The sequence below is a fragment of the Gadus morhua genome, chromosome 5 (genome assembly GCF_902167405.1).
Source record: "Gadus morhua chromosome 5, gadMor3.0, whole genome shotgun sequence".
NCBI lineage: Eukaryota > Metazoa > Chordata > Actinopteri > Gadiformes > Gadidae > Gadus > Gadus morhua.
In genome coordinates, this window is record NC_044052.1 from 14,081,413 (window position 1) to 14,108,974 (window position 27,562).

The following is a 27,562-nucleotide window of genomic DNA, read 5'->3' on the forward strand; positions in this document are numbered from 1 at the left end:
TTAAGTAAGATAATCAGTAAAGACACTCAATAAACTGGAATAGTTTAATCAACTTCACGTTAGACATTGACAAATGTAAAAAAATAATGAGACGATTCAATCCCATGTATTGACTGTACAATAGGAACCATCCAAGAAAACCAGGTGCAGTAATAAATAAGGCAATAACCCGAAACCCGAACATATGTCTATGTAGGGTTGGGGTAGGCCTAGGTAGGGTTAGGGGCAGCCTATGGGGGGTAAGGGTAGGCCTATGTAGGCCTGCTCTAATCAGCTATCTCCACATGTATTTATTTACACAACATTGCACATGCAACAATAAATATGAATCAAATAGTAACCATGGCAGTTTCCCCCCTAGACAGAACAGAGTCTTGTGTACAGTACCCTTGGTTTCAATAGCGGCACAGCGCTGCCCTCCTCCTATACAGTATTCTTGGTTTCCATAGCGATTCAGCTTGCTCTCCTCCTCTACATCCAAGGAGGAGCCCCCCCCTCCTTCTGAACCGGCTGTGGTGAAAACAAACACAGGGGTTAGAGAAGTTCACAGAAGCACACACCCTTCTGTTCTTAAAGGCCGTGGTGCAGGTTTTATTTTCCAACGAATTTGCGCAATCTGCTTGTTGGTAATAAAATATTGAAATGTTATCCATTGTAATTAATGTTGTTGGGTATCACAAAACGTAATTGAATACGAAAAAGTAGTTAATATTTTAGCGGTTTGCGATTGATACTGATTTCTCCCATAATTCATTACATGACGTCACGTTGGGGAGACGACAGAAAAAAGGGTCGGACGGATAGCATAGCATAGGTATGTAGGTAGGTGGTAGGCAGATTTAGAATGGTGAACAACTGTGTTTGTGCTGGGTGTAATTACTCCGCCAGAACAGGACACAGGGTCCATGGCTTTCCGAAGGACAAGGCAACTCGCAGACAGTGGGTACATTTTGTTCGCGTTAGGCGGGCAGATTTTTCCTTTCCCTCAGTCACAAAGAACTCCAAGATCTGCAGCGCGCATTTCACGGAGGAGGATTACGACCAAGGGGATGTCAGGATGGTATCTCTCGGGTTGAAGAGGCTGGCACAGCTTGTTCCGACCGCCGTGCCTTCTGTGCACACCCACCTCTCTGCCTGCCCTGCCCCGAGACCGAGAAGCACCAAGATCGGTGGCGCCAGACGCAAGCGAGAGCTGGCTACGGTAAGCCTCATGCTAATGTTTACAAGCTGCGCGTTGGCTAGCCCTGTACTACCGTATTCCCTTTGACTCCGCCTCCACTACAGTCATGACTCATGATCAGTCTGACTTTAGAAAAGCACATTTCGTGATTGATGAATATGAACCAAAACAAAATTGTCCTGAAGTAAATGTCCAAAAGCTTGTCATATCTAACTAGAAAGCGCCATGGCTAGTGTTTGGATCACTGGTGCTCATCAAGCGCGCGTGCGTGCGTGTGTGTGTGATTTAGTTGATTGATTTTATTCCCCTTTAGCTGATGGAAAGTTACTATTACGGTCCTCTTTCATATGCAATTAAACGTGACCGTGTCGCTGACGCTTTTGAATTTATTTGCGCAAGATGTTGACAGATGCCTCACTGCGTGAGACCGCGGACAGTGTCAGTGGTGCTACGGTAGAGGACCCCTTGCCCTCCTCCACTTGTGACACTGGGTCACAGTGTACTTTGAAGCCCCTTGGAGGGTCTCACGGTAAATCTTTTATTTTTTTGTGGTTGATATGCAGTCTAAAACATACGTTGCTAAATTCTATGCATACAGGACATTTCCATACACATTGATAAAATTAATACATATCCTACACCAAAACATAACTGCTTAGATTTGCCATGATTTTCATATGTTTGGGTGTGTTTATTGCCTCTGCCACAGATTTTGAAGTGAACCTGAAGCCCAAGATGGTCAGCATGGGGACCCAGACGACCTTCAGCACACAAACTTTCCCCCCCCTCACTAGTCCTGACCAAACGGATGGAGAAGATAATCACTCTGTCATCAGTGATACATCATGGGTACCAGGAGACCAAATGTCTGAGGAGGTGTTGTGTGAGGAGCCATCTCTAACTTGTGACCCCCACCAAAAGTGAGATAATTTAAAGCCAACATGGACCAACTTAGAATTTTCGTTTTTGTGTATCTGTTGTCGTTTGACTGATGCCCCCCCCCCCCCCCCCCCCCCCCCTCTTTTTTGTTACAGTGGTATCGACAAATTCATTGTTTGCCAAGAGGAGCTCATGGCCCGGTTTGCCATCTGTCCGGTCTGTTCTGAGAAGTCAGATAGTACAATCGGGCAGCAGGAAGGAGCATTTGTTAGAATGGAGCAAGTAGGGTTTTGTTTACACAGCAGGCCATATCTAATTAGAAAATCAGAACATCTTATTGAAACCGAATAGCCCTGAATGCCTGCTCACAAGTGATCAGTGCATCCTCCAATCCACATTAGTTGCTATAACAGTCTAATATCTTGTGGATTTATATTGGCTAGCTTGGTTGGTGATTTTTCAAATTTGTCTTTCCAGTTAATTTACAATGTATGTACCAGGCTTGCTTTAATCTGTGGGTTTAAGATGCCATCATATTTGAGTGTTATACACTACTAGTCATGTGTGTTTTATAAATATCTAGGTCTGTGCATGTGGCTACCAGCGTTTCTGGCAAAACCAGCCGATCCTACACAGGAATATGCCAATTAAATACTTAATTTTATTCATGTTGTACGGTTTTTGTTCTTCATCCAAACGAGAACATTGAAAGCCATGATAGGTCTGGTCACCACTCTGAAATTGTTGCCTGATGCCTGAAACCAGACAGGATTGTAGAGGCTTCCTTATATGCAGGCCAAGAACTCGGCGTATAGCCTGCCTGTACGCAGTGTAACTGTATTGCCTAGGGATAAGTAGGTTGGAAACTTAAATTGTATTCCTTTTTTTCATGCATGTTTATTGTCTATGCAACACATCTCTAGTCGCCGGTAAAGTAAACATGAACAATTAACATACTCGTGCGTGCTGGCTTGAAGGGGACCATGATCCTGCTTATAAATATGTGTATGCTATCTTCAGCACAAACGGATTCAGGCAGCATGCCTCAAATCCTTGATGCTGAGTGATGCACGTCACATCTTCTGGACGTGGGCTGAGCTCCTCGACCAGCGACCAAAACGCCCTCACTTCCCTACTGCACAAGCTCTCCACCACAGTTTCCATGGGACGCCACCACCCACACAAACACCTGCCAAACACGGCGACAGACACACTTACTACTCTCCCTCTCTTGGTAAGTGGTACCCTGACGGTGTCAATGACAATCAATCACGAGTAGTAGTTACCGAAAATAATCACACTGAAATCATGACCAGCCTACTCGGTGGCGACTACCGGTACGTTGCAACAACACTTTCACCAGGTAAAAGCTTAGAAATAAACACTAGGCAAAGATGTTGTTACTGGAGCTAGTAGGCTACCATCAAAACGTGGGATAACTAATCGTTTACAACGTTGGGGGAAAGATTTAATTAGGGATTATCTGGGGGGGGGGATTTCACAGTTGTCCTTATTGTATGCACTGCTGTTCATAGACTAGCTCCAGCGCTCGTTCCTGCGTTGCTAATTGATAGGAACTCACCTGGACACCTCACCAACTCTCCACCCATTTTCCTCTGACCATGAATTTAATTGGCTTTGACGGCCATCAGTCCTCGGCAATTCCTCATTCGCCCTCTCTCGTCTAATAAGCTCGAAATTATACGGCTGCGGGCCATCATAAGTGTAATTTGTTGTTCTTGCCACCTCTTCCTCATCCCAGTTAGACGCCATAGTTCAGGTACTAGGCTGAGGCTACCTTCCACTACGTCTCCCCAATGTGACATCATCGCCGAATGGCGTTAGAAAACACCCGTTACTGCCAAAAACTGGACTTTAACACTATTATGGAGACATTTTATGAATGATATACATATTTCGAGTCCTTTATGTGCCCATTAATCCAAACATCCGGTTAACCTGCACGCAGGCCTTTAAGAGGAGAAAACGGCGAAGAACCAGGAGCTGAAACTCTCAAATAAGGGATGGAGCGAGGACTGGACCCAATGGTCAATACCAAGACCATTGGGCCCAGTCCCACCTTAAAGCCAAGCAGCAACATTTGGTCTGAAGTCCTTTCTATACTAGGAGGTTCTCTTTCTCTTCCTATGATTCCTAGCCTCTACAGGGCAACATGAGGTAATTGCTACCTGTGGGCAGTAGAGTTAGCTGAGGGGTTTGGACAAGCACCAGCCTGCCTGCGTCCTGCTTCATTAGTGAACCCGTGTTCCAACACAAGGAGGTGTGCGTTTTCAGGACGTGGGATGTAAACAACGGGACACCGGGGACCACAATGTCACATGCCTCCTTTATTTAGCTCTCACCTTGTTGAGTTCAGGAAACAGTTCCAGAATGGCGATATCCAGCAGCACATACGTCAGCTGAGGGAGGGAAATACATATTTAGTGACTTTGCAACCACACCTTGAGGTCTATTTGGCTCCTGATCCGTAGCTGTGGGGGTCTAGGTGTTGAGCTAGTTCATCTGTTTGTTTAGGGCTCACCTGTTTGTTTAGGGCTCATCTGTTTGTTTAGGGCTCACCTGTTTGTTTAGGGCTCACCAGTTTGTTTAGGATGGGCTCACCAGTTTGTTAAGGGCTCACCTGTTTGTTTAGGGCTCACCTATTTGTTTAGGGCTCACCTATTTGTTTAGGGCTCACCTATTCGTTTAGGACCGGCTCACCTGTTTCTTTAGGGCTCAACTGTTTGTTTAGGACGGGCTCACCCGTTTCTTTAGGGCTCACCTGTTTGTTTAGGACCGGCTCACCTGTTTGTTTAGGACCGGCTCACCTGTTTCTTTAGGGCTCACCTGTTTGTTTAGGACGGGCTGCTGCAGTCCGTCGTACAGCAGACGCACCCCGTTGTACTTGGCTTCCTCTCCGATGCATTTGGTAAAGAAATCTAAGAGAAGATGAAAAGAAGAGCGGCAATGAACACAAAGAGCAGAATGTGTTTATTAGTCAGGAGTTCCGGTTCTTCTGAGGAAGGAACGCTCACCTGGGATGAAGAGCATCATCTCCTCAAAGGCCTGCTTGGACCGCATCTTCTTGTCCTGAGCAGGCCTGGGCTGGCTGGCCTCACAGAAAACCGAATCTATGGAGAGGAGGCCGTGGGGTTAGACAGTAAAGAGGTTGTGGTGTTAGAGAGGGATTCACTAGGAGCTAGAGAGGAGGCCGTGGGGTTAGACAGTGATTCACTAGGAGAGAAGAGGCGGGTGGGATAGAAAGTGGTTCACTCAGTGCAGACTGCAAAACCACCGATGCGGAGGAGCTAGCCTTAGCCGAGGTGCTCGTTCTCTCTCTGGTCGAGTTGACTTTCTTAGTTTTGAAAAAAAGTGTAGAACTGGTGAAGATAGCTTAAGGTCATCTTTCAAAGCTCTGGTGGGATGTTGCTCCTCATTAGTTCTTAATGTGTGACCCAGGCCTGTGCTTGAGGCGTACCTCTGAGCAGTGTGATGAGGGAGACCAGCGGCTGCTCCTGCACCACGCGGCCCAGCCGGGCCCCCAGCCAGTGGTCCACATACGCCTCCAGCGTGTTCTTCACCAGGATACGACCGCCCATCAGCAGGTGGTGCAGCCAATCAGGGATGTGGAACACCACACGCCCTGAAGTGGGAGGTAAGCCAATGAGGAACGAGAGAACAACGACGTACATGTTGGCCAATGAGCAACGAGAAAAACAAAACCACGACGGACATGTGGACCAATGAGCAGAGAGAACCAGGAGGTACATGTGGACGAATGAGCAGAGAGAACCAGGGCGTAAATGTGGACCAATGAGAGAACAGAACCACAACGTACATGTAGACCAAGGCCTGAGTGAACCAGGATATACATGTGGACCAATGAGCAAAGGGCTCCTCTGATGTCAGCCCACCATCAGAGCCCAGTGTTGCTGTGAGTTTCCTTCTTTTAATTATCATCTATTCTATAAGTACCATTTGTAGCATTCTTCTATTGCTAGTTTGATACTGATGAACTGCGACTGATTGGGACAGCAGCGTCCCAGGACACGGTGCGTACCTACATACATGAGGTAGTCATACACGCCCTCCACCGTGATCATCTCCATGAAGTAGTTCTGGTTGTGTCTCTTCTCCGCCGCCTCCGAGCGACTGGCATTGTTCTTGAAGACGTCGGTGAACAGCTGGTTCAGAGGGAAGAAGATCAGCACACAACAAATCCTTCATAATGACAAGAATCTGAGTTTAAAAAACAGTTACGGTAGTCACGTTACTTTCTGTCTTTGTCAAAGGTCAGAGTTGTAACTCACAGAGGCCCAAATGACAAGTCACTGAAAAAATAAAATGTTTAAATAAATGCACTATATATGCATTATTTATGTGCAGTTTCAGACCCTGACCTTTTCACATGAATAACAAGATGCAGTGGCAAAAAATATCATTGTTTCATCGTTTTCTATAAGGCAGAACAAAAGAATCGTAAGAGGCAAATTACGGCCAGGGCGTGGTTACAGAAAACACTGCACGATACATAGGGGTTATGACCCCTCATAGCCCCACTATGACCCCTCATAGTGGGGCAGTGGGGTTATGAGGGGTCAAAGCCCCACCATGCAGGGGGGTTAGAGCCTAGGAATCATAACCCCACCATACAGAAGAAGCAGCCCAACCTTCTTGTCGTTCTCGGAGGTGGGGCTGAGGATGGTGAGCTCTGGTCGGCTGGGTTTGGGTTTGGGAGCTTCACAGGAGTTGAAGAAGGCCTGGATGAAGGGCTCCAGGTGCTGCCCCTTCTACAGAGCCACGCCACAGCAGGGGGAAAGAGGGTTGGCATACGGAAGGATGTTGTCATCTACAGGGAACACTATGCCAACTGGTTAAAGTGTGCAAAAAGTATTTCTGGGACAATCACTTACCTCCTTTATCAGCTTGCTTGGCACTGACTTTATGATTTTACCTGTGAGACATAAACCGTGTCGCACAGTGAGATACATCTTTCACCTCATCAATCCCCTTCGGACACATTCCCTGTACTACGGTGTACTGGGTTGTACTGGGATGCACTAGGGTGCAATGGGGTGTACTGGGGTGCTCAAGGGAGGGTCTAGGTTGCTCTAGGGCGCGCTAGGAGTTTACACCGAGTGGTTGACACCCAGACTCAAACCCTGTCCATACGGTACCCAGGTTGACGTCCGGTAACATCTTGTCCAGGAACTGGGACTCCATGCTGTGAGGGGACAGGAAGTCGGCCAGCAGCTGGCTGTTGATCAGCTCCGGGTGCTGCAGGAGCTTCTGTGAGAGGGGGGGCACACCAAAACCAGATGTTGTTGGTGCTTTCACCCAAAGGGTCTCAGCAAACCGTGCGTACATCCTCAGCATGGGGGGCCCCAGCTCATGCACTACCCGAGCTCAGCAGGACCATCATTTAGTTTATCCTTGGTTTCTCTTCTTGTGAACATCGTTGGTCAGAGGTGTTTGGTGCCCGCTGAATGCTTGTTTCCCTCCCTGCTAGGCCCCGCCTTAAGCAGCGCTCTGTCAGGCTGAAGAGGGGGCATCCCATAATGTTCACATTCTACTGAAGGTCAAACCTGAAGATACTCCTGGAAGTCCTCCCGCTTGGAGGTGAGGAACTCGTAGTTCTTGGGGCCGATGATCCTCTTGGAGGGCAGCGTGGCATCGGGGAACGACCCTGTGAGGGGGTTGTGGGGGGGGGACAGGCCGGTCAGACGACTATGAGGAACATCCTGTATCTGCTGAGCACTTCCATACAACTGATGATATATTTAAACGATTTTAAATAGAATATAATAAATGATAATATATAGTTGCATTAAGATCCTTTCTTCACATACGTACTCTCCATTAGTATTAAGAGGATTAATGGTCTTATCCTAATTAACTACTAACTAACTGATATTATGTGGCTACAACTAGCAATCACCAACTCACCACTCACTTAACAGTGGAGACATTAAAAGTGATCAGCTATATATCTATATATATCATAAATATATAGATATATATCCATCTATATATACATATATACGCTTTCATCCTGGGGCAGATACTAAACGTGTTCTTCAGAGAGGAAGAGACCCACCGTGGAACTCTGTGAGTTTGGACTCCAGAACGTAGAACTCCAGGTACCTCCTGTACACAGACCAGCTCTCTGTCTCATGGCCCACTGCGCGCGTGCGTACACACACACACACACACACACACACACACACACACACACACACACACACACACACACACACACACACACACACACACACACACACACACACACACACACACACACATTATTTCCAACTGCAGTCAAGAATACCAGAAAATATAGTTCAGCATAGCAGTCAGCCAGCCAGCCACCCAACCCCCCGCCCCCTCACCGGCCTTGCGGTCGCTGCGCTCCACGTCGATGCAGAACACGGGCACCCGCTCGCGCTTGACCTCGTCTTCGTAGAAGTCCACGTAGGGGATGCTGAGGCTCCAGGCCGACAGGTTCCGGGGGGTGCTGGGCGTGGTGACCGCCTCCACGGGGGAGTCGTCCTCCAGCACCATCATGGCCTCCTCCACCTGCAGGGTGGAGAAGAAGAAGAGTCAAAGTGACTGATGAAGATTAATCCTTTTAATAATTATTAAAGATAGGGTAGGGCTATTAATAATTAAAGATAGGGTAGGATTATGAATAATTAAAGATAGGGTAGGGCTATTAATAATTAAAGATCGGGTAGGGCAATTAATAATTAAAGATATTGTAGGGCTATTAATAATTAAAGATAGGGTAACGCCATTAATAATCAAAGATAGGGTACGGCTATTAATAATTTAAAATAGGGTTGGGCGATTAATAAATAAAAGATAGGGTAGGGCGATTAATAAATAAAAGATAGGGTAGGGCGATTGATAATCAAAGGTAGGGCTATGAATAATTAAAGCTAGGGTAGGGCTAAGGATAGACTTCTCTGTATCTTACTTAGCATTGCCACCTTGTGGTAACCTGTAGCAATTTCCAAAAGAACACTCGTTTTTATCTGTGAAAGATGCGATAGGTATATAAAGGTTTTAAATAGAAAAGATTCATACTGGGAATGAAATACAATTGTATTAAAGCAGAGCCATCTCTATAATCACAGATGTGCAAAACACAGTTTTAACCTCAAATCCTATAACAATGGCCTTGGTCAGCTGAAAGAAGAGAGGAGAAGGCTGTACCATGTCACCCCCCCCCCCCCTCCACTCCATCGGGCCCTAGGGTACGTAGCAGAGAGGAGTGGGCCCTACCATGTCTTCCTCCCCCTCCACGGGGCCGTAGGAGGGCAGCATGGCCCCCTCCATCGTGGTGCTCTTGAACACTCCTTTGATCTTGCTGCCGATCTTGCTGATTCCAAACGACTCGCCCCGTTTGGACGTGTTCCTGCGGGGGGGGGGGGGGAGGACAGGGGGTCAGTCCTCCGGCACCCCAGGAGGTATCCAGACAGGGCCGAAGCAACAGGAGGGAGACGAAGGGGGAGGGGGGGGGGGTGTCAAAGGCCGATCCGACGGAGGGGAGGAGGGAGGAAAGGAAACGGGGGAGGGATTAAGGAAGTGAGGGGAGAGATTCAGGAGGGGAGGGAGGGAGGGAGGGGAGGGGCCACGGTGCAGGTGTTGTTGCTGTGCGGGGGTTCTGAGGAAGTCAAGCCAAACAGGGCGTCCGGCCAATCGTAGGGTTGCAACGAGCCAACAGCACATCACAGGCGGCGAGAGGGAGCCAGCAGACTGACGGGCAACACGAGGGATGGGGGACCCAGAGCGCGTCATTTGAGCACAATGTGTTCAAAGTGAGAGCGTGATGGTTGGTTTCATGTCACTTCTGGCATTTATTGGAGGAAAATCCGACAAGCTCAACCCAGCAAAAGTTACCATCGTGCCGAGCAAAGGCACATCCTCCGGCGACATACAAACCAACTGGACTGTAGAAGAGGAACATGACAGCATGGACAAAGAACAGGAGAGAGCAGCTTCCATGCACAGGTGGTCCGTGCAGACGGAAGGGGTGAGGGGACAGGGCCATTGTGGAGGGGACACAGGACAGGAGGACGGGACCGGTCAGAGAGACATGGAGACATGGAGGGACGGAGACATAGAGATATGGAGGGACAAAGACATGGAGACATGGAGGGACAGAGACATGGAGGGACAGAGACATGGAGACATGGAGGGACAGAGACATGGAGACATGGAGGGACAGAGACATGGAGACATGGAGGGACAGAGACATGGAGACATGGATGGACGGAGCGATGGAGGGACGGACCTCGTAGCGGTGGCAGCACCACCACCTGGACTTACTTGGGGGAGGTGTGGCGGTGGGTGAGTGGGCCGTATGGGGAGGTGGTGAAGGTGGCATGGAGGGGGTTGAGTGATGCGGGGGACGAGCTGCCAGAGGCGGTGAAAAGAGAGGAGGAGAAGGAGGGGGACTCGGGGCTCCAGTCCCAGGAGCTATGAGGAGGAAACGATGAGCACCTCCCAGCAGCCCAGAGACGTAGGGACGCACAGACAGACGTAGGGACGCACAGAGAGAATGAGAGACAGAGGGACATAGAGAGCATGAGAGATGTAGAGCATGAGAGACTTAGGGACACACAAACAGACACACGGACAGACAGAAAGACACAGAGAGCATGATGGACATAGACCACGAGAGACATACGGACAGACATACAGAGAGCATGAGAGACATAGGGACTCACAGAGAGACAGAGAGGGTCAAAGAGTGTGTGACACAGACAGACAGAGAGAGAGAGACAGTCAGAAAGAGAGAGGGAGAGACAACCACAGGTCATATGGAGGGCAGAATGATGTGAGGAGAGTGATGGACGGCCCCAGAAGCCGTCTGTAGCGGTAGGGTGGGCGCAGTGAGGAGAGATGATCAGGGGAAGAACGGATCTGGCTCGTGGTTAGAGGATGGAAACAGAATAAAGCTAACATATTGATTGTCTATCGGCCACCTCCAGAGCCTACACTTCATTACAAACCCCCAAATAGTCACCATTATGCATCACACACATTAAGAACTCCCTGATTTCCCAAGAAACCAACATATTGCGAAAGGCAATACGATCCGACTGCAGGCCGGCGTGATGGCATGATTGGGGTCAGAGGGTTAGGGTTAGACGGTCTGTCCCAGCGTGCAGAGCGGCAGCAGCGATGATAACCAGTGGATTTGTTTTCCTCCCCAAACTGAGGCTGTGAGCTACTTACCGGATATCATCCAGACTGAGGCTATTTCTGAAATAATATGACAGGGTTAGTGGCATTAAGACCACAGCCCCGAGGTGATGATGAAACACTGCAATCACCGTCATAGTGTGTGTGTGTGTGTGTGTCTTTGTGTGTGTGTGTGTGTGTGTGTGTGTGTGTGTGTGTGTGTGTGTGTGTGTGTGTGTGTGTGTGTGTAGTAATATTATGATATCTATCAAACTAAATGGGTTCAGAAGAGTTGATTTAAAGTTCTGTATCATGGGCTAACGCAGTGTTACTGTTAAGACTTGATCTATATACCCCCCCCCACACAAACACACAAACACACACACACGCACACACACACAAACACACACGCTCATCCGTGAGTTGGGTTAGGAGTTTGTTACGTACTGTTGGGTTACGATAGAGTTTGTTACGTACTGTTGAGTTAGGAGTTTGCTGTATTACCACACACACACACACACACACACACACACGCACACAGACACACATACACACACACCTGCTCATCCGCGAGTTCCTGGCTGGAGACTCCGCTCCTCTGAGAAGCTGCCGGAAGTACTGCAGAAACATGGGAGATTATTATGATATAATAGAATATTAATTATCAATATATTTATTTCATTCTATTATTATTTGATTATTATCATCATAGCCATGGATCTGTAGGGCACAAGACAAAGAACACTAAGAGAAAAGACAATCACAAAAACAAAATCACTATCCACTTAATTATTAACGATTTCAATTATAGCTGCTACAGTGCTTCCTCAGTACTGCACTAAGGCTCTAAGCCCGGTGCTTAGAGGGCAGCAGCAGGAGCGATTCAAACTGTGTTCAACTAACACCATCTACCTTAGCTCCATTTACCTGAGTCGCTGCTGACCCCCCTCCCGAAACCAAAAATGTAACGGCTATGAGTACAGGAGTCCTGTAATGGTTTAAGACTCGTCATCTGAACGGCGCACTGAGACCCGACAATATTGACTAATGGGCGACTTAATAGAGTAAGTGATCAAATGATTACTAAGACTCTTGTTCAATAAATGCTGACCTCGTCACTATGACAGAACATGGGCGTGAACACGTTCTCCAGGAGAGACAGGACGTGCTCGTAGGCCTCAAACAAACATCTCATGGTCTGTAGCTTCACCACCTCTCCGTATGGGCCTTCTGCAACTGGGGGACGAGCACACTGCATTATTAATGAAATATTAAATATTCCTCACTTTTGGGGGGGAAAAAATGAATTACAACATAAATTATGACTTAATATTATTCATGGGTGAGGGCCTGAATGATTGATGTGGAACAGTTGGGTTAGGAGTTGGTTACATACTGTTGGGTTAGGAGTATGTTACATACTGTTAGGTTAGGAGTTTGTTACATACTGTTGGGCTAGGAGTTTGTTACATACTGTTGGGCTAGGAGTTTGTTACATACTGTTGGGTTAGGAGTTTGGTACATACTGTTGGGTTAGGAGTTTGTTACATACTGTTGTTTAGGATGGAGTTTGTTACATACTGTTGGGTAAGGAGTTGATACATACTGTTGGGTTAGGAGTTTGTTACATACTGTTGGGTAAGGAGGGAGTTTGTTACATACTGTTGGGTTAGGAGTTGATACATACTGTTGGTTGAGAGGGAGTTTGTTTCATACTGTTGGGTTAGGAGTTGATACATACTGTTGGTTAAGAGGGAGTTTGTTACATACTGTTGGGTTAGGAGTTTGTTACATACTGTTGGTTAGGATGGAGTTTGTTACATACTGTTGGTTAAGAGGGAGTTTGTTACATACTGTTGGGTTAGGAGTTTGTTACATACTGTTGGGTAAGGAGTTGACACATACTGTTGGTTAGGAGGGAGTTTGTTACATACTGTTGGTTAAGAGGGAGTTTGTTACATACTGTTGGTTAGGAGGGAGTTTGTTACATACTGTTGGGTTAGGAGTTTGTTACATACTGTTGGTTAAGAGGGAGTTTGTTACATACTGTTGGGTTAGGAGTTGATGCATACTGTTGGTTAGGAGGGAGTTTGTTACATACTGTTGGGTTAGGAGGGAGTTTGTTAAATACTGTTGGGTTAGGAGGGAGTTTGTTAAATACTGTTGGGTTAGCAGGGAGGTTTTATTTACATACTGTTGGTTTAGGAGCTTGTTACATACTGTTGCGTATCTCCTCCACGATGAAGGAGTGGAAGCGGATCTTGTCCAGGCTCTCCTCCAGGCAGTAGGTTGTGTAGATCTTCCTCACCTCCTCGTGCAGCAGCACCTTCTGAGCGTCTGTCAGCTCGGGGCTCAGGATCTGATCGTTGAACTCCTCTGGAAGGTCCAGAGAAGAGATCAGATGTAAGAAACCAGAGGGTTACCTCTAACCCTAGGGTTAGTGTAAGCCCTCTAACCCTGCCTGGACCATCAACATACATGGATACACAAATGACTTAAATAAATTGACATAAAGTACATCTTTATGCACACAGCAGGAGCAGTAACAGTGTAAATGCAAGAGGCTATTGCCAGATAATGCAGATCATTAGATGATACGCTATTGACAATTCTACATCAGTGGCCAAATGATGAATAGAACGACGTCCATCTGAACACCACCGCTTTACGCATGTGCACCTTGCCCAGGTTCATGCTCTTCATCTAAGCTTGACCTTCTACTGGTGGATGGGGTGAAGGTTTGGATTTACCGACAGTGAGGCAGAACTGCAGAACGTGGACGGCCCCCTCCTGCTTCAGGAAGTTCATGAAGCGGAACAGGAGGTCCTGCTGCTCCCGGATCTCCTTCAGCTCCAGCTTCAGAACCTGCAGCATCATACAGGAGATACAGATGATCCCGCTGGTACCTCCAGGGTGGACCACCCTGCTGGGTTTACTGTGGGTGACAGGTTCTCACCGAGGACTTCTTGTTGCGTGGGTCGGAGTAGCGTTGCAGGAAAGGAACCAGAGCTGAGGTTGGTTCTGTAGGCTCTGCGGGCTGAGGAAACACACGCTGTTCTCAAGACAATAACCAGATAAACACCTTCTGATCACCTTCTGATCAACTTCTCAAGACAATAACCAGATAAACATACGCTGATCCCCTTCTGATCACATTCTGAAGACAATAACCAGATAAACAAACGCTTATCACCTTCTCAGAGGTGCTGATCACCCTCTCACAACCATAACCAGATAAGCAGAGGCCTTTAAATGTGCATAGTGCAAATCATACAACTCTGTAAATTGATTGCAATCTGCCCAATGGGAAATGATAAAACATAAAGACTTTTTTGACAAATGCAAGAAAGATAATGACATTCTATGGAGATATTTTTCAATATATCACATCAAAGTAGCATCAAAATGCACAGAATGCTTACACTTATATCTGAGTGCACACACTTACGGGAGAGTTGTCGATTAACAGCAAGATTAAATGATTCACTGTGTCCTAAAGAGGATCAAAGGAGAAGTCATTGATTAGTCAGATATGGCTTCCTTCATAGTCACATGGTATGAAGGAGTGCTATAATAATAAATCATATCATGATTATGATAATAAATCTATCATATCATAATCATGCAACACTCGTGAGCATCTACACACAAAACAAGAGGCTCTGATAATAATCAACTTGGAACTTTGAATCGTTTCTGGAAATACATGCCAATGCTTGGATGCACCACACAGATAACTAGGACTACATGGGTGCCATGCAGATAGGGTTCTGTGTGTGACTCACGGGATCAGCCAAATAGTCCATGGAAGGAAGGAACACAGAACCAGCCAGCACTTCCCTTATCAGGAGGGTGAGGGATCTGACGAGAACACAAAGTTAGACGAAGGAACCGAAAAAACTCTGTAAGCTTGTCTCATTTCTCCAAAAGGATGGCGTGAATGAGGTTAATTGGGCACATTCTAAAACATTTGCGCACAGTACAGTATATAAAACATGCTTAGACAACACTGAAGCGTTGCAGCCATAGCAATGCTTTCTCTAAACGATGCCACCCCTTCCTACACCTCCTGCCTTCTGTCTCCTCACCCTCACCATCACCCAGACACGCTTTCACCCTTTGAGGAGCTCATTCTAGCGGCGGTCGCGGAGCAGCCAATCAGAGAGCCCGACGTACCTGCAGTCCAGCGCCTTGGGGGGCAGGATGTAGGGGAAGAGGATCTCTGTGAGGTTCCTGAGGTACAGCAGCTCGTCCCGGCGGCTGCGGAGTGCCATGTGGAGGTCCGGGCCGTACTCCTCCAGCGCCGCCTGCTGCAGGAACTCAGCGTTCTTCACTGGGAGGAGCAGCGGGGGAGAAGGGGAGGAGAAGGAGAGGAGGAGGGCGTTAGGAAGGGGAGCAAGGAGTGAGGAGGGGAGCAAGAGAGGAGGAGGGCGTTAGGAAGGGGAGCAAGGAGTGAGGAGGGGAGCAAGAGAGGAGGAGGGTGTTAGGAGGGGAGGACGAGGGCGTTAGGAGGGGAGGACGAGGGCGTTAGGAGGGGAGGACGAGGGCGTTAGGAGGGGAGGAGGGGAGGAGGGCAGCAGGGCGTTAGGCAGTATTAAGCGAGCTGCAGTGTACCGGTACTCCTTTGGGGCGATAGCAAGTCAAGGGCCGTGCTCCAAAAACAGAAATGATTGAAACATCCGTTGAGAGACGATTTCTTTCGACTCTCAACGGATGTCTATCCGTTTGAACCCAGAACATTTTGGCCTGCGAGTCCAGCACCACAACTGCTCCACTATCCTCTACCTCAACCAGAGGAGATGGCTGGGCTCCCTCAGGCATCAGTGTCCTGCAGTACCTTCTGGCTGGCCCTGCTGATGACCTTCAGTGTCCTCATTACCTTTTGCCTGGCCCTCTTCCCAACCGGAGGAGAGTGGCTCCCTCAGGCTTTAGTGTCCTCAGTACCTTTCTGCCTGGCCTTGCTAATGACCTCGATGTGCTTCATGGAGACCTTCAGCAGCTTGCGTGTGATCAGGGCAGCCACGTCCACCTGAGACAGAAACATCCCGACATCATGTTAGGACGGACCTGTCTGATATTGGTATTGCTTGTGGTCGTTTCTGTTATCAACACCTTCTGGGTTCGGCGGACCAACACGGCGGCAAAGAAACGCAGCGTCACGCGCAGCTGGTCCACGAAGGCCTCGTCGTCTGTGATGTCTCTGGACAGAGGGAGCGTCATGGCCGCCACATGCTGGCTTCATTGAGACGGTCAAGTCTGACGTGTTACATAGAGCACTAGACCAAAGAGACAGTGTTTACCTGTACCAGGGATATACAAAGTTCTCCAGAACCAGTTCCAGAATCTAGAACAAATTAAAGAAAAAGAAACAACTTTAGTCAAAGTCAAAGTCAGCTTTATTGTGAAATCCAAAATATGTACCAGACAAGTGCAATAAGGAGAAAAGGAGAAAATAAAAGAAAATAAGTAAGATTTGAAATAAATAAATTCTAAATGGTGCAAAATAATTCTGAAGAGTGCAAAGGTAAGGCAAAACAAAACGGTAAAAAGTTACAAATAGAAGATGTGATGTAAAATATATAAATTAAAACAGTAGGAGATGTATTATTCATACTGGACCTCTGAAAGGGAGACGTCCACCTTGGAGGGGACCTGCAGGTCCAGCCAGGGCTGGTAGTTCTCCAGCAGCAGAGTGGGTCTGTGGATCAGCAGCAGAAGAAACATCCGGTCCGTCATGAGCTCCAAACTCTGGTTATCATAATATCAGGACTTTCCACTGAAAAAGCTGAGCTACCGCTGTGTTAGGGGCATCCCCTGCGTATCAGGCTTAACTCAGTAGGTACAAGTACACCCCAACATCCTGTCCTGCCATTTAAGGAGAACGTAAACACCCAAATAACTCCCAGGTGAAAACCCTTGATGAATAGGGTTGGGGTCAGGGTCAGGTTTGGGTCAGGGTCAGGGAGGTCACTCACCTGTGCCTTTTGCATTTGATTTTTCCACACACAGCACAACTGTGACCCAGGGGGAAGAGCTCCTGTTGGTACGACTAGTCAGAGAGAAAGAACATCACCAGCCAGTATGTCAAGCTACAACAAAGACTTAGCATAATCAGAAGCAGTTCACCGTTACAGTGGCATAAACCCGTGTTTCCAACCTCACAACCGCATCTCCTACTCGGCCTAGTAAACAGACCTTCTGACCCTCTCAGGCGTACCTTGATTTTTGGCCTAATGGACGTAAGGACGTTGGGCAGAAGCGACTCGGGTCCCAGAGAACAGTAAAACGTCACCACTCCAGCCAGAAACGACCAAAACACCATTAGTATGTGAAGATATCTGCGCATAGAAATACAAAAGATATATTTGCTGCGTAGAACCAGTGTTCAGACAGTTACATCTACGGCTTGGATCAGGATACGTTAGACGGGACCTGTTCAGCAGGACTGTTGACAGCAGCAGGATCACCAGCAGAAAGCAAAACACCGGGTATTGACGGGCCAGCTCTCGGACTGCTTCCAGCCGAACCCCGTTCCTCATCTTCTGCAGATAAACTCGGATGAACCCCATGCTTTCACCGCACAGATGTGCACTACTGTTAGTAAAAGACCGCAAGGTGCAGAACGCGGTTAGAACGGATAGCTATGACTAAAGCGTACAAAAATGCATTTTCATTCAAAAATAAATCACGTTAAAGATCAGATGCGACTTACCATCTGTGTTTTGTTGTCTCTGCACGATATGATTTGTATTGCAGACATGCGCGGTGGCTGCGGCAGGCGCGGAGTAACGACGCACGACGGCCGCATGACGACGCGGCGGTGGACAGGTCAGTGGTTCAAAGAAGACTATTTCACATCAAGCTCTTTTTATTATCATCTGTGCATTACCGGTGCCATGTGCGTGTGTTTCTATTTGAATGGTCGCTGATCGGGAGCAAGCAGACCATGCGTGCTGATCTTCAGCCATGATGTCATCTCCGCCCAGTTCGGGCGCAGCCCTATCATTTACAAAGCGCTCAGACTATTCCAATATCGAGTGGCTCCCCTGATGTACCGAGGTACGTAAAGAATTGCAGGCTGCATGACATTTAATTTATCAATGTATCGCAAAGGGCCCGATATCCGGTGCAGAACTTTATTGGTTCATCAGTGCTGCAACCATAAGCCTTCCAAAAAAAGGTTCCTTTATTTTGTATTAATTTAATAAATAAACCACAATTGTGATTAGACCGCAGAAACGATAGTGAAAAGGCAGAGTAATTAGATCAAAACATATGGCCTGTGGATCAGTCTGGCCTAGAGTCTGGTCAAGACAAACTGGACCAGAGCCTGGACCACTAGAGTCTTGACCAGTCAAGATTAGAGTCTAAACTTAAGTCAAAACTAGAGTCTGACAGGTTGGAGATCAACATCCTGGTGACTTCTTTATGATCAGGAAGATGTCATTCCAAACAGTACGACACAGATAGAAATCAAAAACTTTATTACAAAAATAAGTTACACTCACCTCCATTTTACAGTATAAAACAATTTATTTGCAGGAATGCAAAAAACGTTGTTGGCCACCAACAATAGTTTAAAACTGCTAACATCTTTTTTTCAAAAGGTGGTTGTAATGATTTTATTGAAGAGGGAGTTAACTGTATACAAAACCGGGGATTGAATAGCACTGTTTCCTTTTTGCTATACCTGGAAATAGAAATCATTCTCTGCAGTATCCCTTCTCCCACGGCGTGACGCTGATCCCCCGCACCAGGACACTAACAATAGGCACACATTTCGCGATGGCGGGGCAATATGGCAATTAGTATTCATTCAAGAGAACCTTGAAAATAAATATGAGTGACTCGCGGTGGTCAGGTGTGATCTGAGATCTTACATGATTGGGACGATTACTGGGTTATGGAGTTGTCTGACATTATTCTGTTGCTTCATTGGTATTAATATAAAACAAATCCACTAGAATAGTGGTTCCAAAGGGACACTGCAGGGCGTATTTAAACAAAGTTGGATGCCCCCTGTGGTGTTGAAGCCTTTACAAAAGTAACTTTTTTTTTCCTTTTTCGAAAAACTATACACCAGTAACTACATACTCTGAGCGCCACTGCTGCCGCTCAGCTCAAAATAGGATGGAAGCAGGGCTGGTTCTGACTCATCTGATGAGATTGTTTTGCATGCCCAGTTTGACTGTTTGCAGTGTCAGAGCCGCAGCTAAAACGCCTATATTACATTAAGTACATTTTTTTGTTTTGCGCTGCTGCTCTTGTGCATATTTTGTAGGGTGAAAACGAGCCCTGCTTCCATCAATATAGTTTCCCTATTTACAGCACAGGCCGGGTAGTGAGGTAGTCAACCAACCCTTAAAGACGAGCTCTGAAAAGAACAACTTTCCTGGAATGCCTGACTTATCCAGCCAGGTGGGTACGCCCTAAAGACCTGCAAACGTTCCTCCAAACATCCAAACCATTAAGATTAACAGGATATTCAGACAATTAGCACAAAAATATACAATAGCATCAAGCTCCTTTGAGCCACTTCAAACCTAAGAAACTTAAAAGTGCAAATTCTTCAATAATTATTTAAAAATGGCATGTTCTGGGGCGGGGAGAGGGGCGATTGTTGGGGCAATACATGGAGCATGGTATGGAGCTAGGGGCTAGGAACAAGGTGGGGCAACCATTCATTATCCTCCGGCATTTTCTTTTCCAGGTGGCAGTTAGAGAGGGGGGGGGGGGGGGGGGGCTAGGAGATGCTTCTTCAGTAAGGCTGGAATATCGTTGGAACTTTTCGTTGAAGTTTGTTTTTCTATCAACATCCATTGCAGCTTACGGTGTAACCCCACACAGCAAGTCCGTCTCCACGTGGACAGGTCAGGACCGGCCGCGCCCCCGCTTCCCTGCTGGAACCAATCAGAAGACGGATCACATGAGACACATCACTCCGTCACTCACCATGGGATGATTCAATGGAGATGGAAAGCTGTTATTAGTACTGGTTCCCCCCAGAACACACCTTGTGGCAGCGCTGGAGGCCTGAGTGTGTCTAGCTCTGAAAGAAGACACCCCCTGTCAGGGTTTAGGGCATAAGGACCGTTTCAGAATTCAAGCAGTCCAAATTTTATTCAACACCAATATTACTCGTCTTCGGGGGCAACATAATTGATTACAAATGCTTAACTTTAAAGCGGATTTGGCTTATGTCCCAATCTTCGGACAGAAGCCACAACCTATGGACCCCTTCAGTCCTTTCACTTCTGCAGCCCTCTCATAGGAAGACGATTAAGGTAAAGCTAATGTTGCCGTAGCAACAGAACAATACAAGTGGATGGGGGAGCCTCCTTTACCTCAGAGTCTCCGGTTCATCCTCCTCCTCATACCCTCACTGTGAGCTCACCTCTGCTGGTCCCAGGACCTCCTCGCTGGGAGAAGCTGGCCCGGCCCCTGGGCGTGGCTCCGCCGCGGCCTCGAGTCTGGCTGGTGCCTCCGCGTACTCCTCCTCCGCCTCCTCCACCACCTCCCCCGCCGCTTCCTCCTCCTCCACGGCCTCCCCTTCCTCTCCCGCTCACTTGGTAGTCGTCGTAGCCGTAGTAGGGGTCGTCGTAGCCGCCCCGGTAGTTGTGGTAGTCGTATCCGTAGTAATCATAGTAGTCTTCGTAGCCGTAATAGTCTGGAGGGTAGGAGTAGCCGCCGCGGCCCCCCCGGCCCCGGCCTCTGGTGGGCGGCGGCATGTGTGGGGGCCCGTAGTAATAGTAATCGTCATACCTAGGAGAGAGGCACACAGTGGTTAGAGATCCACCCGGCTGAGAGATTAAACAGGGCCTGGCCCAAAGCGCAGCTTATCCTTACATTTGTGTTTTGGCTGCTTGTCGGAGCGCTTTGCGCTCTTTCCTCTTCTGGTCGGGGGGCTTGGCGAAGACGATCTCTATGTGTTCCCCCTCCAGGTCCTTTCCATTGAGGTCAGCCAGAGCCTGTCAGAGCATGACGGAGCGAGAGAGTTGGAGACGGTCCTGAATGGCTGCAGAAACCTTTAGACGGAGACTGAACGTTTGAAACCCCTTACCTTCACTGCGCCGTCCCTCTCCTCAAAGTGAATGAAGGCGTAGTCTTTCAACTTCTTCACCCTCTCCAGCTTGCCAAATTGACTGAAGGTGCTTTCCAGGATCTCCTCTGTTACTGTACTGGCTAGGTTCCTCACAAACAGAACCTTCACCTGGAAGAAATCATTCAAAAAGGTTAGTGATGAAGGCTGTCAATTTAGCCAAATACATACCGCTACAACTCTGATTACATTATAGCATATCAAGTGTACTGAATGTCTCATATTGTGAGCGTTTATACTGCGTGACTGGCTCACCCACGGTCAACCTTAGCTTAATTCATCTTAACCTACCCCACAGCACTTTACCTTAGCCTACTCTATCCTACCCCACCCCACAGCACTTTACCTTAGCCTACTCCATCCTACCCCACAGGACTTTACCATAGCCTACTGTCTCCTACCCCACCCCACAGGACTCTACCATAGCCTACTCCATCCTACCCCACAGGAATCAACCTTAGCCTAATGCATCCTTCCCTACCCCCCAGGACTTTACCTTAGCCTAATGCACCCTACCCCAGAGGACTTCACCTTGGCCAAGTGCATCCTACCCCACTCCACAGGACTTTACCATAGCCTACTGTCTCCTACCCCACCCAACAGAACTTTACCATAGCCTACTGTCTCCTACCCCACCCAACAGGACTTTACCATAGCCTACCGTCTCCTACCCCACCCAACAGGACTTTACCATAGCCTACTGTCTCCTACCCCACCCAACAGGACTTTACCATAGCCTACCGTCTCCTACCCCACCCAACAGGACTTTACCATAGCCTACTGTCTCCTACCCCACCCAACAGGACTTTACCATAGCCTACTGTCTCCTACCCCACCCAACAGGACTTTACCATAGCCTACTGTCTCCTACCCCACCCAACAGGACTTTACCATAGCCTACTGTCTCCTACCCCACCCAACAGGACTTTACCATAGCCTACTGTCTCCTACCCCACCCAACAGGACTTTACCATAGCCTACTGTCTCCTACCCCACCCAACAGGAGCTCACCTTGGCCATGACCTCCGGGTCGGGGTCTTCGATGGGGTCGGCCCACTCCACCGTGACCACGTTGCCCCACACCTTCACCTTGCCGCTCATAAGGCGGCGGCGGGCCTGGGCAGCTGTCTTGTGGTCCTCGTACTCCAGGAAGCAGAAGCCGCGGTTCTTCTTCTTGTCGTCTGGCTGGTGATACAGGATGACGTCGTTTAGGCCCTCTGTGAAAAGGAGAGATTCAGGGATATGTTTACCAGGATTTATCACAGGGGATGATTTGCTTATGTTAGCATACGCCAACCGACAATTTCCCTTGCAGAAAGGATTGACTAATAATTATATTTCATATGATCAGCAAATGATAACAATGTTAACATGCAAGATAAAACCCATCAAATGACAGGTCTGAAGTAAAGAGAAAATAAATTCTAGATGCCAATTGACACAAGCCTTTGTCCAGTCAGATCTTAGCGGTAAACCGTCACAGCGACCGAAGTCCCTCGGTGATACATAAATGAGGTCATCATTTGGACACAGTTAAGGTACTGGCAACTCAATTAATTACCCACTTAATGATAGAATGACTCATTTAACTCCTTAAACTGGGTCATAAAGACAAGTAGCCAAACAATTGGATGATTTAAATATTTTGTTGCACTTGTTTAATCTCTTGGGCAAAAACCACGACCTGGACCTACCTGTGACTTTTGCAAATTCCTCCACAATCTGCTCTTTTGTTTTACTCTTGGGGATGGACCCCACAAACAGTCTATTATTGGCCACAGAGATGCAGACACCGATGTGTTTTCCTGGTCGAATTTCATTGTTGTTGCACTGTAAAAGATTGGAAACCACAAGAATAAGCAGGCCACCGGCGTAAGATGGTGAGTTGGTTATGATTCCATGTTAGCATCATCACGACGTGCAAGAGATCACGTACGAGTATTGTTTAGCAGGATTTATCACAGAGGATGGATCTGCTTATTTTAGCATACCCAAACCGACAATTTCCCGTGCTGAAAGGATTGCTTAATAATTCTATTTTTTTATGATCAGCAAATGATAACGATGTGAGCATGCAAAATAAAACTTGTCAAATGACAGGTCTGAAGTAAAGAGAAAAACAGTCTAGATGCCAATTGACACAAGTCTTTGTCCATTCAGATCTTGGCGGTAAAACGTCACAGCGACCGAAGTCCCTCGGTGATACATTAATGAGGTCATCATTTGGACACAAAGAACATTGAATGTACTGGCATCTCAATGAAATACCCACTTCATCTGGTGGTACAGGGATGTGAGACGGGCCAGAGATGACGTACCAGTTTAACGGCCTCCTGTGCAGCGTCTTTAGTGCAGAACGTGACGAAGGCGTAGCCTCGGTTCAGGCCGCTGAGAGGGTCCATCATCAGGCGAAGGTCCCAGATAGGACCAGCCTTCTCGAACAGCGGGACCAGCTCATCTTCAAACAGGTCTCTGGGGATCTTGCCAACGAATATCTGCCAAGTGGAAAGAGATACGATTAAAATCAGAGGAAGAGTTGTGACCCACGCTGTGGTTGTACTGGTGTGTGTCCTGTCAGGTCTTAGCGGTTAGTCATCATTGTAACCAAGGTTACTACAGAGTAGAGATGGTCATCATTTGGACACCAGGTAGAGTAGGCGGTGATCAGAGAGGGCCGTACCTCTGTACCGATGGTGGGCTGCACCCCGGAGTGGGCCGACTCTGGGGGGGGGCCCCCATACTTCCTCTGGCCTGTGGTCACATCGAGTGTGTAGCCAGTCCTCTGCAGCAGGGCCTGTCAACACCATGGAGGGGTTTAAACGCAGTGAGACTGCCGCTCTTCAGGGAGAGCGGTTTAAATATAGGCGTACACCAAGTGGATGGTCAGCAGTGTTTGTGCTTGACTGCAATGTTGCTTTGATACTAGCTACTACCCAAATATATTCCAACAGTCAAGTAACAATAAAGGTTTCCAGGGTTCAATGTGGACTCACTTTGATTTTGGCCTCATCTGGTCCTTTATTGGAGTCTGACACTTTGGTCCCTTGTTTCTCTCGCTGTCTGTACGTCTTCATAACTCCACAAAGAAAGGCACTTTTGTTCTTCAAAGGAACCAGAATAATGTATACCATCAGAACAACACTTCCACCATCTCACGTTGTGCTGAAGAATGCAACCCCAGCTTATTAGGATCCTCCAATAGGATGTTATGACCAGTGTCATCATACCTGAACATGTGAGAGGTCGCTCTCCTTGAACTGCAGCAGGACTTGCAGAGCTCCGTCCTCGTTGAACTCCTTCAGGGCCTCGATCGCCCGGTCATCCAGGTCACTGTGTGACACCAGTCCTGTTGGCAGCCGAACGCACAACGTACACAACAAGCAGCTGACAATTAAAACCAAATGGAGCTGCAGTGCCTTTCTATGATCAGGATTTTAGGCCAACTTGATAATGCAGTAGACTTTTATGCTGTGATGGACCGTTAACCCATTATAATTCTGAATTTCTGGTCTAATGGAGAAATGTTTAGAAGGCAGGCTGTACTTTATTCCCTAACCAGTATTTTTCGCTCCACTAATCATAACAGATGTGAGCGTGAAACATGATACGCATGTTCCCTCTATGGTGTGGCTCACGCTCTTAATCAGTCTGCCAGCATTTGGGTCTACAGAGGCGCCATCACCTGTCCCAAACTGCCACCAAGCAGACAGCTGCTGCTGCTATTGTTTCTGATTTGTCCCCATCTGGTTGAAATAGCAAGGCAAAGTGATTTCCCACCATTACACCCAAGTCCTGAAATGACCCCTGGATTGCTACTGAAACTCCTCCCTCTTGTGAGTGTGTATATCTTACAAACGTGAGTAGGGCAAAGTACACCATGTAACCATATGCAGGTGATATTTTAACTGTCTTTTTAGAGACATATTTAAATGGTGATTAGGGCCAGGTTAATATTAAACCATCCAATTGAACACTATTGCTACTCCTGAGAATAAGAATAAAGTGCAGTACCCATTTTGGTAAGAAACCACAAAAAGTTGCTTTAAAATAACCAATTCCCACATTCAAAAAGGCAAAGAAGATAACAGCACATGCAAAAGTTTGCATCAATAAAATGCAAGTATATGAATATACAGAGACATTCATTTGTCTTACCTGCTATGTAAATTTCATCTAGTTTTTCAGCAACTTTCTGTGGTAAACCAGCTTCTAATAAAGTCTGGAAGTGCTCAGAATGGGTAACTGCAGCAGAGGTGTCCATTGGTTCTTCTGGACCATTTCCATTAATATGTTCTGTGGCCATGTCTCCAGAAATCTGTGTAAAGGCAATGAGCCAAATGAATGCGTGATCGTGGTAACATGTGGATGTTGTGTGGACAAACGGCTTGTACATGGGGAGGGGGGGGCAAAATCATGTATTTAGTGAATTATATTTGCAATGAATAAACTTGGCTCGAGTACGATTATGCAACAGAGACCAATTTCAGGCAGTAAATCAAACCTGACCCAAATATGTATAGAGCACAAAAAAAGGTTAGACTTTGTCTTTGTCCTCAAAACTACAATAACACTGCATAACTCAGATCTTGAAGCTATACAAAACTAATGGCAATTTCAGAGTGCATTAATTGTCAATACACTTCTGAAAGTTGGCAATACCAGTTGAATATTTGTGAATACGGGAATCTCATTTGTTTCAAAGTTCGTGCATGCAGAACCAAGTGGCTGTTGCAGCGGTCCAGTGTATTCTCCAAAGTACATGTTAGCTCTGCTGCTGCCTCCAGCAGGCTAGATGCTCATCCACGTGTTCCTTCAGCGGCTGAGCCCAAGCTTCCGGTGGCTGACCAGTGAACAAGCATGTATCGTATAGCATACTGTACCAAAACTGACAACAAATCTAACTTGAAATCATATGAACTGGAACGGTGAATCTATAACTAAAGTTTTTATTTCACGCTTCCGTTACAAGATTAAGACATGATGCAAGTTGCAACTATTTATCATTGTTTGTCTGTTTCTGGACTGAGGGCCAATAAGCACATTAAAGTGATTCCTTATCGATCCAAGTTACTGCACATGCTTTCCGTGTGTAGCGAAACATCTTCCACGATGGTCGAATAACATTTTAGTGCAGCCCCCTATATAAAGACAGACCCGGCCACCTTAACAACCCATCCGTGCATCGAGACGTACTAATATTATTGCATATAGCAGCAGGCTTCAGTCAGAGGGAGGGGCTGGTTAACACGTTGGTGCTAGCTAGCTAGTCTGCACGGCTAAAGCTACTGTTGCCTCCTCTTTGGTTAGAAGTACAATAACAAAGCTCATCCATTGTCGTTCGTTGGAAGTTGGTCGAAATAAATATTATATCCTAGTGTATCCATGTGCACACGTTAAACAAACAATGAACCATAAAAAGCAGCACCACACAGGAAGCTTGTTTTCAGCAGCTAATGATAGCCACCGTGACAATGAGCCGATCTGTCAGACGGGCTAGCTCCACTTAGCATCTTCGCTAGCTCATCTGCTCAGCATTATATCAAGTCCTTCCTCAAACGCAATGTAGCGATGTTAACGTATCGATAGCTAAACCAAGCCGTACACCGTGGCCGTCCTCCCGGGGGCCCGCTAAAGCAGAGCTAGCTGCGGGTCCGCAGCGTGCCGCCGGAGGGAGAGTCCATTTTCAAAACGCCGGCTGGAGAACTCAGCCAGTTCACATTGTTTCAAACACCAGCACCGCGCACACTTCAGGAAACCAACTATTCAACATTCCTACGACTAATTGACATGTGCCATACCTGCCGATGGATCACCAAATTGTGTTGTGTTGATAATTTCGGAAGATAAATGTGATAATAAAAAGAGAAAAGTGTAAAACTCCCGGCACTGGTCCGGCTCCAGTCATTCACTCTTGAGGATGTAAAATGGCTGCCACGTTCACGCCGCGAGTTTTGTCTCGTCGACGGGGTTTCTGGGACCCCGGTGCACGGGCTGGCCCTGTGCTCTACTGTACAGCGATACCGCGTGGTCCGCTGTAGAGTCTGAACTGGGAATGAGAGGGAATGAAGTAAATACGAATTAGAGGTTGTTTCTACAAGTTAATATGTATTAGAGGCTGTTTCCACAAATAATTATGAATTAGAGGCCATTTCCACAAATGAATATGAATTAGAGGCTATTTCCACAAATATGAATTTGTGTCTATATCCACACAT

The 27,562-nt window shown here is 47.2% G+C and overlaps 3 protein-coding genes across 15 annotated transcripts; 1 reads left to right on the forward strand and 2 right to left on the reverse strand.

Annotated features, from left to right (window-relative positions):
• Positions 1-30: 30 nt before the first annotated feature.
• On the reverse strand, positions 31-18,229 carry LOC115543698 (sorting nexin-14). Of its 7 annotated transcripts, none has more exons than XR_003976747.1 (32): positions 17,961-18,229; positions 17,681-17,842; positions 17,466-17,586; positions 17,224-17,297; positions 16,868-16,946; positions 16,549-16,592; positions 16,361-16,448; positions 16,193-16,277; positions 15,425-15,581; positions 15,034-15,109; positions 14,697-14,741; positions 14,205-14,285; positions 13,999-14,113; positions 13,469-13,624; positions 12,360-12,484; positions 11,808-11,866; positions 11,303-11,329; positions 10,391-10,540; positions 9,344-9,476; positions 8,449-8,635; positions 8,157-8,240; positions 7,645-7,745; positions 7,237-7,348; positions 6,973-7,013; positions 6,730-6,849; positions 6,120-6,243; positions 5,538-5,702; positions 5,095-5,190; positions 4,907-4,998; positions 4,423-4,479; positions 3,017-3,248; positions 31-510 (listed from the first exon to the last, which is right to left on the reverse strand). XR_003976747.1 is itself a non-coding variant. In XM_030356172.1 (31 exons), exons 1-31 carry the CDS (start codon positions 18,054-18,056, stop codon positions 472-474), a joined length of 3,039 nt encoding a protein of 1,012 aa, XP_030212032.1. In that variant the 5' UTR covers positions 18,057-18,208; the 3' UTR covers positions 31-471. The 7 variants fall into 7 exon arrangements, 1 of the variants encoding a protein (XP_030212032.1); XR_003976745.1 differs by having other exon boundaries at positions 17,681-17,790; positions 17,961-18,209; XR_003976748.1 differs by having other exon boundaries at positions 17,681-17,818; positions 17,961-18,010.
• LOC115543701 (uncharacterized) lies at positions 769-2,723 on the forward strand. The gene is made up of 4 exons (XM_030356182.1): positions 769-1,201; positions 1,580-1,709; positions 1,890-2,100; positions 2,215-2,723. Exons 1-4 carry the CDS (start codon positions 845-847, stop codon positions 2,408-2,410), a joined length of 894 nt encoding a protein of 297 aa, XP_030212042.1. The 5' UTR covers positions 769-844; the 3' UTR covers positions 2,411-2,723.
• A 486-nt stretch (positions 18,230-18,715) lies between the features above and the next one.
• On the reverse strand, positions 18,716-27,391 carry LOC115543700 (heterogeneous nuclear ribonucleoprotein Q). 7 transcript variants are annotated; one of them, XM_030356181.1, is made up of 13 exons: positions 27,146-27,391; positions 25,503-25,662; positions 24,575-24,693; positions 24,341-24,448; positions 24,028-24,141; positions 23,666-23,842; positions 23,042-23,177; positions 22,359-22,564; positions 21,309-21,458; positions 21,095-21,216; positions 20,643-21,010; positions 20,262-20,297; positions 18,716-20,148 (listed from the first exon to the last, which is right to left on the reverse strand). In XM_030356181.1, the coding sequence occupies exons 2-13, from the start codon at positions 25,648-25,650 to the stop codon at positions 20,120-20,122; spliced, it is 1,713 nt and encodes a 570-aa protein (XP_030212041.1). In that variant the 5' UTR covers positions 25,651-25,662; positions 27,146-27,391; the 3' UTR covers positions 18,716-20,119. The 7 variants fall into 7 exon arrangements, with proteins under 7 accessions (XP_030212041.1, XP_030212034.1, XP_030212038.1 ...); XM_030356174.1 differs by having other exon boundaries at positions 18,716-20,145; positions 27,146-27,383; XM_030356178.1 differs by having other exon boundaries at positions 18,716-20,145; positions 20,262-20,314; positions 27,146-27,383.
• Positions 27,392-27,562: the final 171 nt, after the last annotated feature.

What these genes read in the sequence shown, in the direction of transcription:
- LOC115543701 (XM_030356182.1), top strand. Translation starts at nt 845, where the DNA reads ATGGTGAACAACTGTGTTTGTGCTGGGTGTAATTACTCCGCCAGAACA. An exon ending in GCAAGCGAGAGCTGGCTACG is followed by an intron (nt 1,202 to 1,579) that starts GTAAGCCTCATG and finishes TATTTGCGCAAG; the next exon opens with ATGTTGACAGATGCCTCACT. An exon ending in ACTTGTGACCCCCACCAAAA is followed by an intron (nt 2,101 to 2,214) that starts GTGAGATAATTT and finishes TTTTTGTTACAG; the next exon opens with TGGTATCGACAAATTCATTG.
- LOC115543698 (XM_030356172.1), bottom strand. Translation starts at nt 18,056, where the DNA reads ATGCGGCCGTCGTGCGTCGTTACTCCGCGCCTGCCGCAGCCACCGCGC. An exon ending in CTCAGTCTGGATGATATCCG is followed by an intron (nt 10,541 to 11,302) that starts GTAAGTAGCTCA and finishes TCCTCCTCATAG; the next exon opens with CTCCTGGGACTGGAGCCCCG. An exon ending in CAAGCAAGCTGATAAAGGAG is followed by an intron (nt 6,850 to 6,972) that starts GTAAGTGATTGT and finishes GTGGCTCTGTAG; the next exon opens with AAGGGGCAGCACCTGGAGCC.
- LOC115543700 (XM_030356181.1), bottom strand. Translation starts at nt 25,650, where the DNA reads ATGGCCACAGAACATATTAATGGAAATGGTCCAGAAGAACCAATGGAC. An exon ending in GCGACCTCTCACATGTTCAG is followed by an intron (nt 24,449 to 24,574) that starts GTATGATGACAC and finishes GTTCCTTTGAAG; the next exon opens with AACAAAAGTGCCTTTCTTTG. An exon ending in GCCTCCAGCGCTGCCACAAG is followed by an intron (nt 20,149 to 20,261) that starts GTGTGTTCTGGG and finishes GATTGGTTCCAG; the next exon opens with CAGGGAAGCGGGGGCGCGGC.